A 12,361-nucleotide genomic window follows, 5' to 3' on the forward strand; every position below is an offset into this window, starting at 1 on the left:
GAAATTTTTAAAATGAGATTTAACAGCAAAAAGAAATTATCTCATAAATGTAATTTATTAATAAAATTTCCTCATATTCTATTTTCAAATACCTGTGCAAATCAGATTTTAAAGGCTTTCTAAAGTATTTAATCAGTCTTCCTCTAACATTTTCTCACTTCCTTAGCCTTTGCAAATATTTCCACACCTACATAACTGTCTACACAGAGGACTGTGTATAGATGACAATAAACTCTGAAAGAACAAATAAGTTTTCAACTGATTAAAGACAAGGGGAAACTTTAAATTGTAATTTGTAAAAACTGGAATACAATGAATGAATCATTCCCAGATCAATTTGTTTTATTTTTAAACAGGTATCTTCAAGAATGCCTCTTCTCTCAAGAAAAATGTTAAATTAGACATACATAGCTACCTTCACTGCTGTACGCTGCAAACATGACTTTTAGTTTATTTTTGTTGCAGTTTTTATTAAGTCTATAAAAACAGTGACTCCTCAATCAAGTTTCATGATACTTTTGTTTGAAGTCAGCCCCCCCAACAATTTTTGACTGCCAAATTCAGAGATGGCCCTTTGCTGTTTGAAGCTCTGTTATCACTATTTACAGTGTTTCTTCTCAATCAACTCCTACCCACACAACCCTTCATCTTAAACTGCACTAGTACCTTCCCCTCAATAATTTTTCAAACATGTTCTACCTGAGCACTCAAGCTATATATTGTGAATACCACTTCAATAAATAGGAGCTGGTTTCTTCTAGGACCCATGTGTACAAGGTTCTATTTGATTTACTCCCAAATATTATTTGTTCCCTTTTGAAACTAATCAAACATCCCAAATGACATAACTATGATATTTTAATTTACAGACTGACATCAGATTATTTCAAAGCACTACTACAGAATGAGTCACTAAATGCAAGCAATCTACACAAGAGATAATAATAAAAGTTAACTAAATTATTTACCATTAATATTATTAGTAACGGACGTTCCAAGCCTTAATAAACTGAGAGAAGCACACAGCTGAAAATAATGTCTATTTACTGGCCTATTAAGGCTAAGATATTTGTCAAAAGCATTTTGAGCATTTAAACCTATTCTGACCAGTTCAAAAATTGTTTCACCGAATCTAAAGACCCAATCATCCAATTGCTATGACATCCTTGGTTTGCACAGTAAATTGCAAACTTGTACGTATCTATTGGGAAAGAGAAATTATGGTAATTACTACCACAGTACATTTCTACCCAGGCTTAGATTGGAAACAAGTCCGTCTTAAGTCACAGGCAATAATACACACAACACAAACGGCAGGTTCCACATAAAGGAAAAGCACTAAAGTCCCAGTGCTTGGGGTTCACATTACGTGACGAGTTTAGTGCTCGCTTTAAATCAGTCTGAACTTTGGGGAGCTTACTTGCAAGGTGAGACTCTAACAGCTGCTATGTAGCAAGATCCAAAAACTAAAGAAAATTCCAAAGTTTACCAACTGGTGATTAGTCAAAGTGTTCAGAATATTAAAGTTTTTCCAGAATAAAGATCCCAAGAAAGTATACAGAATATGAAATAGCTTATATGTATGAATGAATCACACACAAGCTAAGAAATTAAGTGCTAGACTCTAAAACAAAGTCAAGCAGATGAAATCATATCTGGTAATAACTCTATTAGATAATCTTTATTCTTACAGCCAAAACTCTCTTTTATCTTCTCACTTTTAATCCTTATGATTTCTAAAAGTATGAATTTATAACATTTTTCTTTAAAAAGGAATTGTCTTTCCTCCATCTTAAATATTTGATCAGATTCTGAATTTTGGAACCCAAGTTTACAGTAATGATTTCATTACATCTTTATCATTTACTTTAATATAGAAAATAAATTTTACTCTCTTAACTCTGATATTAAAATCTGGGTATGCCAAAAAATGGAAAGCAAGTAAATTTACCTTCAGAGAATCAACTAAATCATCAACTAAGAAGAGGCGTCTGAGTTCTTTTATCGTGCAGTTCACATGGCCAAGAGCAGAATTACTGTACTTCTGAACCAACTCCTCAGATATAGCAACTTCAGATTCCAAATACGCCCTAGAAAACAAAACACAGCGTAACTGTCACTGACTGGATGATTTTCCCTGGATGTCTGTCAATCAGCAATAATATATCTGTAAAAGAGGACATTAGTAAAATATTTTACTATGGAAGCCTACTCTTTCCAAATTAAGCACAATGTAAAAACCAAGCATGGGGTATTTCATTGATAACGCGGGTATAGAAAAAAAAGCAGACGCTTTGAAACCAGACCTATCTGAGCTTGAATCTTAAGCTCTACCACTTACCTGGCTGTGTAACGTTTGAAAGTTATTTAGTCATCCCTGTAACCTCAGTTTCCTCACTTATACAATGGAGATTATCTTGAGATTTCAATGAGTAATGTGCTTAACACAATCAGGCACGAAGAAGCACTCAATAAATGGTAGTTATTATTATGGATTATTATGGATTTGGTTTTTTCAGGAGGACATAATGTTATCCCATCAAAAAGTTTTGTTCCTAACAAAACTTCTACTCATTTCCAAATACGATACTCTCTCAGCCTAATCTTTAGGGGAAACTATCCAATAAGCCAAGCCCCCAATTGTGAAATGGCTGCCAAAAGTCAATCTCAGTGAAACACAATAGTTCCTGTCCATTTAGATGCCCCAATCTATACTGAATACAGCTGGAATTGTTAAAATTTAAGAAGACAACTGTAATGGGGGGAAAAAGTCAAGTAGGCAGGAATGCAAAGAATTGTTTCATTAGTTACTGTTTCAAAGAAGCCATTTATCTTAGAGCAATCAGAAGTGCTAAGGATTCTCTCTTATCTGTTGGAAGCAACTCTTTACCCAGTCCCTCCTCAAAAACTCCCCATATCCGTGGACCCTAGTTACACTGGAAATTACAGTCCTCTTTGATAACTCCTTGTCTCATAGTTTTACCCCTGAAATATGCCCCAAATGCACAGGCTCAGCAGCCATGGCTCACGGGCCCAGCCGCTCCACGGCATGTGGGATCTTCCTGGACTGGGGCACAAACCCGCGTCCTCTGCATCGGCAGGCAGACTCTCAACCACTGCGCCACCAGGGAAGCCCTGTGCCTCCTCGTTTACATTCGCTATGCCATCACTATAGTTTAAGTGCTCATTATTTAAAAACTGGAATAGTCTATCAGTGTCCAAACCAGTCTCTAATCTATCTTCTGATTCACTCCTTCAGCCAATGCCAGATTCGTTTTATTTGAGCTATACTAGATAGTGCTATTTAGGTTGAACTCAGGTGGGAATTAGGAGGCATGCTACCACCTAGCTATGTAACCTTGCAAAAGGCATTGAACTTCTTTAGGTCATGGTTCCAAATCTACAAAATTAAAAAACAGACTTCCTGAATCCATTCAGACTCAAACATTCTATGATTCTATGGTTCCAACTTTTCTACCACAGCCCTCCTAAATCCTTCCAACCTTATTTCTCACTACAATGTTGTAGCTCAAACTTGAGCCATTCACCAAACATTTTTCATCTTAATGTGAAGTTTTATTCCTCACACTGTTTTCCCAATCCACAGTGCTCTCCTCTCACCTCTGGAGATAGCACACCGTCAGTCAGCACCATCTCAAATTCCATCCATACACGATGCCTCTCCCAACCCTACTATGTAACTCTAACAATGCTTTCTTTTGTATTATTCTTACAGTAATTACCATATCCAGCCCTGAAATATAAACATGTGTATACTTGTATATTTTTTTCTACTAAAGTATAAACTGTCAAGGACTAGGAATATATCTTCATTAGTACAAATGTCTAGCATAGGACACTTGTTATTTATTAGCCAACAAATAGCAAGTTATTATTATCAAGTTAAAAATGGTCAAACATTCACACCTACCCTTAAATCAGCAAAAATTTATTTATGCAGCTTTAAGAAATCTAGAAAAGTGGCTGATACGACTTTAGCTGGTATTCTGCTTCTTTGTACCACTGCTTTTGTTCTTGCTGAAGACAGGATGCCTGGCCAGCAGGCCACAAAGGCAGCACTCTCCATCAATGGCACCCTGTGGATCTTTACATTCATTCAACTGGCATTTATGTGATACTAATGCAATGCCAGCACAGTCGTCACTATTTTCCAATGACCACAGGTTATTACATAAGAACTGTATGATATTAACTTTACTGTGACTGGAGAACTTGGAAAACTGTCCAAAAGGCTTATTAAATTGGCATGTTGGCTGAATTTACTTTATAATAACCATAAAAGGCCTTTGAGCTAAGGACAGTGTTTCTAAGGAAATAAAGAAATCACTAGTTTCTTCTAAAAGTCTTCTTTAAAAAATCAAACAATATGTAAAATTTATAGATAATTTAGAATTGTTCGCTTGACAATGTTTTTACATATTTCAGTGTAACTAATTAAAAATCATATTCCTTTACGATTTGTGGCATGATATAACTCTGCTATTTTGAAGTTGCAATTTCAAGTTACTGAATTCAAAGTTTGTTTCCCCATCTGTAAAATGGAGTAGTATCTATTCTCATAGTTTCGTGAAAACCGGGAGCCTGAAATTAGGATAATAGTGGTGTTAACTGATAGAAATTGACAAGTCTGAGATAAAAGACTCATTTAAAGACATGATGAATTCGTGGCTGTGGGGGGCTGGGTGGGGAGTTGCTGTGAGAGGTACTGATGCAGAGTGTCTTTTGGGTGTGATGAAAATGTCTGGAATGAGATGGTGACAGTTGTACAATTCAGTGAATATACTGAAAACCACTGAATTTTATAGTATGTGAATTAGACTTATCTCAATTTTTAAAGGGAGGTGAGGGTGGGGAACGTGATGAGTATGAAGTGAGGTCAGAAGATCCAAAGCTGAGGTGCATCCACCCCATTAGCAATTGCAGAGATAATGCTACTTGTCAAAATAAGGTAAGAAGATGACGGTTTAGAGGCAAGGAGATGCTGAAATAAAGGAGCTATCCAAAGGATAATACAAAAGTAATGCCTTAGGGAAGGAAAAGAAGAAACTAGATAGAGAAGGAATGGTAAGAAAAGACATAGACATGATGAGGAAGCATAACAGAAAAATATTAACATACTATTGGAAAGAAAGGTATTTCTAATATCAGATAGCATAAAAAGTAAGCAATAAAGAAAATATAACTCTCACCAATCCCAAACATGTTAAAAAGATACAGCTTCCATACAAGTAAAATTAGGTAACCAATACCTACTTCTAATAAATAAATATTACTAACAAGTAGTAGAGTTAGGCGAATGATACATAAACCCAGTCTTTTCCATCATGAGCCTATGAAATGACTGTTAGGAAATCTCAAATGCAGATGCTTTTGGTATAGGTTTTCAGCAAACATTTGCAATTATCTTTTAGCAGTAAAAAATGCATGCCTGTAACTCTACAGATAGCAGAGTGAAGTCTCACTACTACTCTTGTTTATAGTGCTGCCAACTGTGTGCCTTGTTTTCCAAACATCTCACCTGAATGGGTGGCCTTCATCAGATTTCTGGATAGCCTGGATCACACCCTTATATATCCTAAAGCTGATAGTCACAGAGAGCAGGGCCAAGGCAATGTAGGCCGTTACACTCACAATGCTGAATACCGTCAATGAAAGCAGCAGGAATAAGCTGGCACCAAACACCACTCCAGTCTTCTTAATGTCTCTCCAATAGAGAAGGTCAACAACTAAAAATTTAAAAAGAAGAAATCTGAAATTAGAACATTACTTTACCCATTTGTATTTGGCACGTTTATATTTACTCCACCCACAAAAGTAAAAAGGCCTCTAGATAAACCAAAACCTAAAATACTAAAGATTAACTTTATAAGCTAAATTTTAAACCCACCCTAAGCTGTATATTAGCATAACACCTTATATTGATTTCCACTTACCATAAAATATTTCTCATTCAAATCTATTTCCTACATGTCCAAGTCATCCTGGCTCTACAAGATTATTAAATCTCTCAAGCCCAACATAGCAGGACACCTAATCTAAAACAAGAGGCTTCTTAAAAATCATCTTGAGGGTTTTTATCTTCACAAAATGCATGATATATTCAAATAACAAAAAAAGTATCTTATGCACTCACTAAAATAAGATATTTCAGTGACACAAAAATATATTTATCTGCAGAAAAATCACTAATTCAAAAAAAAACATGCCAAGAAACTAAAACTTTACTAAAAACTACACAGATGAGTTTCACAGCTCTGCTTTTAAAAGATCTCTGAGAAACTTAACAAAATTGTAACCTAACTTGGCTATCATTAAACAAAAATTTCCTGCAAAGCAAATAACAGAGGGAAACAGCCTTTTTAGATTACCTAAAAAGCTATCTCCCTCTAGGAGGAGGTACATGCAATGCCATAAAACTTTAGGTATCAAAGAAAAAATGTGTTGCAGTGTTATATAACGTTTATTAATAGTAAGGAATCAGACAAAGCTTAACCTAACAAGTCTGCTCTTGGCCCATGGACACAGGCCACTGTGGGGATCAAATAACCAGAGACCTGTGGTTTCAAGATCAGGTTATGTACAACCCAAGGAGAATTCTGCAGTGTGCCAAGGGGCTCTTGAATTCACAGGCTAAACATAATTCACCTCCTTCTGGACTGTGGACAGTTAGGGTGGGGGGAGCAATCTTACAGTAAAATAAATATGGATATACTCTCGAGTACAATTTTAAATAGTTGTTCATTTTTAAGATGAAGGAGGTGACAAAGAAAAATCACATTTCTGGGGGCTGCTTTGGTCTTGATCCCCAGGTCCTCGAAGGTATTTGACTTTAACGGTACCCCTGTTAAGGGTACTTTTGTGGGAAAAATTATGCATGTGAACTGTAAAATGTTAGATATTATTATGAAGCCCTAAATTCCCATTACTAAATATCATTTGAATACTGATTAAGATATTTTAAATGCCCATCACAGTGTGTCGCACATAGCAGGGATTCAACAACATTTATTATGTTTAGGGAACATTTATTCCATTCTCCTAAACAGGATTTGATTTGAATGCTATTAATTTAACATCCTATATATGATTTACGGCTTTGTTTTCAAACTCTGATTTCAACTATTTATTAAAGTTTTCCCTATTTCAAGTTCGCTCCAACTCTGCTGAAAACATCTACATCAGTTTTGTTCGATTCAACTAGTTTCTACTACTGTACCAAGATACTAACACAACTGCGACAGGACCAGAACTTGAAATAGTGTATCTACACTATGAATAATAAACACTGAATAAAGAAATAACAGCGATGCTAATAGTTTTCTGACATTCAGCAAACACTCAATGAGCTGATACTGTTCAAAAAACTCAACCTAGGGCTTCCGTGGTGGCGCTGTGGTTGAGAGTCCGCCTGCCGCAGGGGACGCGGGTTCGTGCCCGGTGCGGGAAGATCCCACACGCCGCGGAGCAGCTGGGCCCGTGAGCCATGGCCGCTGAGCCTGCGCGTCCGGAGCCTGTGCTCCGCAACGGGAGAGGCCACAACAGTGAGAGGCCCGCGTACCGCAAAAAAATAAATAAATAAATAAAAATAAATATACAGAGAAAAAGAAAACAAAATGTCAACCTATGAGTAACTTTAAATAAACTGTATTGCTGTGTTATGTCACAAACATGTTACTTTATAAACCACATGGAAAAGGATTTTAAAACATCTAAGTTTTCACTATTATAGGGCACCTAAAAGTTGACAACCTAGAAGAATAAGCAAGTAAGGTACACCCCAAACCTGGTTTTATATGAAAAAAACCCTCCTTTGTAAAAATGTCTGGTCCTCAAAGTGCTCCAAAACATTTATTAACCTTCAAAATTACTATTAGTGATAAAAAATAAATGCAGATAGCCTCACTATTCCTTACCATCATTAAAAACTAGTCAGTACAGGAATAAAGAAGCGGACGTAGAGAATGGACTGGAGAACATGGGGAGGGGGAAGGGTAAGCTGGGACAAAGTGAGAGAGTGGCATGGACATATATACTACCAAATGTAAAATAGATAGCTAGTGGGAAGGAGCTGCATAGCACAGGGAGATCAGCTCCGTGCTTTCTGTCCACCTAGAGGGGTGGGATGGAGACGCAAGAGGGAGAGGATATGGGGATATATGTATACGTATAGCTGGTTCACTTTGTTATACAGCAGAAACTAACACACCATTGTAAAGCAATTATACTCCAATAAAGGTGCTAAAAAGAAAACTAGTCAGTAAAACCTGATTATGAAATAAATGACTTAGGCTTAGAGGTATATACAACATATATTAACGTCTAACCAAATTACCTAATAAAATAGAGTTACTGTTTGAACAGTTTCAATGACTAGATAAGAATTATTTATAAGTAGTCTATGATTTCTATGTAGATGGCTATGGTGCAAGGAAATATCAGTGACTGGGACTCAAGAGACCCACATTCTAGTACTGGCTCTGCATTGTATAACTTTGGATGAGGCTCTACTTCCTCTAGACTCACAGAAACTAACATGATTCACAGTTAGTACAAAGATACATATCAATCTTGCATTCAAATTCCTAGTCAGTGCGTCCAAATTAGTGAGATTTAATGCTGTATTATCTGTGCCAAATAAAATTTTAAAATATCTGCTTCCTTTCTCGATCTAGATTTACTGGGGCGAGACAGGCTTAAATATTTTTATTTATATCAGTGTTTTTGAAATGCACCTTCCTAGAAACTCTTTCTTTTTTGGTCAAACATTATTAAAGCTTTAGGAGAACAACAAATTCATATTCCTATAATTTTTCAAGCGATCATGAACTATGTCACTATGACAACAGTATGAGAGGTGCCAAAAAAAGACTGAAAAGCTATACACTTTTTAGGCCTGAGAAATGTTTTCCAGGTTGCTGATCTGCAGTCTCCACATATCCCTTTATTTCCTGAGTCAACATTTACTGGGCACTTAAATTATACCAAATACTGTCTGTAGACATTACCTCTTTCAATTTTTAAAACCCTATGAGGCAGGCTTTCAGACAAGAAAGTGAGAGCCAGCTCTTATATGACTGGACCCAAATGATTTAATTAATAAGTGGTACAACATGAATTTTTAACACAGGCTTCCTATTGATAAAGCTCACACTCATGTATGATGCCAAATTAAAGGCCCAGCACATTAAAGTCCTTCAAAATGTTACACATTTGCACATATAATGAATAGGCAGAGTATAAGCAGATAATTATTACATGTGAGATGAATCATAAAGGCCAAGAAGAAAGTAAAATTAACAAGATAGGTTAATTGATAAGGAACTTGTAAATTTTAATATATATACTTCACCTACAGTTAAATCCAAAAAGGAGAAAAGAGCTCTATTCCAATATTCTTGACCTGTATGTTTCCATAGTAGAAAACTATAATTAATCAAGCTGTTGAAAGCATCTTTTAAGAACCATATGAATCTGATTAAGAGTGTGGTTTTCCCAGTAGGCTTTCCTATTGGGCAGAGAATACCCTCCCTACTAGCTTAATATGTACATACAGCTGATAGTTAAAATTCTGGTGCTTTGGGTATAATAAAGTCAATTTCCCCAAAGTTGATGACATGGGAATAGTCATGTATATGATCCAGCAGTATTCAGTGACTGCAGCCTAATATAAACCTAACTGCATGAAAGTACAGTAAACCATAACCTACTGCTTCCTTTCCACCTATTAAATGGTTCCTAGAAATGAGATCTTTTCAATAATTGGAAGAGCTCTGAAAATCTGGTATGCAAGTCGATACATATTGCATGAAAATACGTAAATAGTTATACAAGAGTTCTCAAAGCAGATACCATGAGAGTCTTGTGGAAATAAGCCCCAGGGATGCCCTGGTGGAGCCTTAAAGCACAGAGGAGGAACAAAGGGAAAAAGAGTCAAGAGAGACAGGACAACTAGGTACTGATAGGCACACGTAAGACAAAAGTAATATTTCCTAGAATAGGAAGGTCTGAGAGGCAATCTATACTGTTATCACAGTCATTGTGCAAAGTATAGAAGGATTTCAATCCTTTTTTGTAAAGGAATTTAAGAAATTGTTAGTGAAGCTGTACGGATGAAAAAATATTAGTTTCTAGCCACCTTAATTGACACTCACAAATATTTCAGGTCTCAGATTATTTAAATTGGTTTAAATGAAAAAACTTTGGAAGATTAAGTTTATCCAGGATTGTTGATTCTCAATGGAGGGAGTCATAAAGTTTTATTAAAACCCTTTCTGAGAAATATATTGAAACACTATTGCTTCTAATATCCATCAAGAAATTTATATCCATTAGTTAATTTAGATGTTTGCTCAATCCTGATACCAAAATCAGGCAGACACATCACAAGAAAAGAAAACTACAGACCAAGATTCCTTATGAATACAGACAAAATAATCCTCAACAAAGTACTAGCAATCTGAATCTAGCAACACATAAAAAGGATTATACACCATGGCCAAGTGGTATTTATCACAGGGATACGAGGTTGGTTCAACATATGAAAACCAATCAATAATACACCATATTAAAAGAATCAAGGATGAAACCCCACATGATCATCACAACTAGACACAGAAGAAGCATCTGACAAAATCCAAGACCCTTTCATTATAAAAACACCTGACAAACTAGGAATAGGAATGGAAGGAATGTCCTCAAGCTGATAAAGGTTATCTACAAAAAACCCACAGCTAACATCATACTTAATGGTGAAAGACTGAAAGCGTCCCCACCCACTAAGGCCAAGAACTAGGCTAGGATATCCCCTCTTTCAACTTCTATTCAACACTGTCCTGGGGGGGTATGGAGGCAGGGCAATTAGTCAAGAAAAAAAATAAAAGATATGCAGATTGTAAAGGAAGAAATGCAACAATCTCTATTTGCAAATAACATGATGTTGTAGGTGGAAAATCCTAAGGAATCCACCAAAAAACTACTAGAACTAATGAACAAGTCCAGAAAGGTTGCAGGATTAAAAAAAAAAAAATCAATATACAAAAATCAATTGTATTTCTATACTAGCAACAAACGATCTGAAAATGGATTAAGAAAATAATTCCATTTACAATAGCATCAAAAAGAGTTTAAAAAGAGTGAAAGACTCAGAAACTGAAAACTACAAAGTATCAGAAACTGAAAACTACAAAGTATTGTTGAAAGAAATTAAAGAAGACGAATAAATGGAAAGACATCCCATGTTTATAGATTAAAAGGCACTATTATTAAAATGGTAATTGATCTACAGAGCAATCTCTATCAAAATCCTAGCTGCCTTTTAGCCAAAACTGACATACCAGTTGCAGAATTCCTATAGAAATGCAAGAGATCCAGAATAGCCAAAAACAATTGTAAAAAACAACAAAGTTGGAGAATTCACACTTCCCCTTTTCAAAACTTCCAACAAAGCTACAGTAATCAGTTTGGTAGCTGCAGAAGGATGGACAGATTATGGAATAAAATGAAGAGTCCAGAAATTACATTTACATTATGGTCAACTGATTTTGACAAGGATGCCAAGACATTCAAAGGGGAAAAGAATAGTTTTTTCAACAAATGGTGCTGGGACAACTGGATATCTAACTGCAAAAGACTGAAGTTGCACCCATACATTACACCATATACAAAAATTAACTTAAAATGGATTAAAGACCCAATGAGTTTAAAGTACAAAACTTAGAAGAAAAAAATAGGTATAAATCTTCATGATTTTGGATTAGGCAATGGTTTCTTAGATATGTCACCAACAGCAGAAGCAGTTTAAAAAAAAAAAAACAGATAAATTGACCTCAATAAATTAAAAACTTTTGTGCTTTAAAGGACACTATCAAGGTGAAAATTCAACCACAGAATGGGAGAAAATATTTACAAATTAAATATCTGATAAAAGACTTGTATTCAGAATATATTAAAAAAAACTTCTTACAACTCAACAATAAAAAGACAAACCAATTAAAAATGGGCAAAGGATTTGAATATTAATTTCTCCAAAGAATACATACAAATTGCCAGTAAGCAATGAAAAGATGCTCAACATCATTAGTCATCAGAGAAATGCAAACCAAAACCACAATCAGATACCACTTCAGACACACTAGGATGGCTAAAGTAAAAAAGATGGACAATGACAAATGTTGGCAAGAGTGATGATGATTGGAATCCTCTTACATTGCTGATGGGAATGTAAAATTCAGCCACTGTGAAAAACTGTTCGGCAATTCCTCAGAAAGTTAAACAGAGAGTTACCGTATGACCCAGCAATTCCACACCTAGGAATTTCCACCCAAAAGACTAGAAAAAAATC

The 12,361-nt window shown here is 35.6% G+C and overlaps 1 protein-coding gene across 2 annotated transcripts in view; it reads right to left on the reverse strand.

Annotated features, from left to right (window-relative positions):
* The window catches only part of RTN4 (reticulon 4), a 66,593-nt gene that overhangs the window by 9,460 nt on the left and 44,772 nt on the right, over positions 1–12,361 (reverse strand). For both annotated transcript variants that reach the window (XM_082671931.1, XM_082671932.1), the window contains 2 exons: positions 5,540–5,747; positions 1,952–2,090 (listed from right to left, as the gene is read on the reverse strand). In XM_082671931.1, coding sequence (XP_082528057.1) covers positions 1,952–2,090; positions 5,540–5,747 — 347 coding nt within the window. The remainder of the gene's footprint in view (positions 1–1,951; positions 2,091–5,539; positions 5,748–12,361) is intronic.

The sequence above is a fragment of the Grampus griseus genome (genome assembly GCF_964374135.1).
Source record: "Grampus griseus genome assembly, chromosome: 15".
Taxonomy (NCBI): Eukaryota; Metazoa; Chordata; class Mammalia; order Artiodactyla; family Delphinidae; genus Grampus; species Grampus griseus.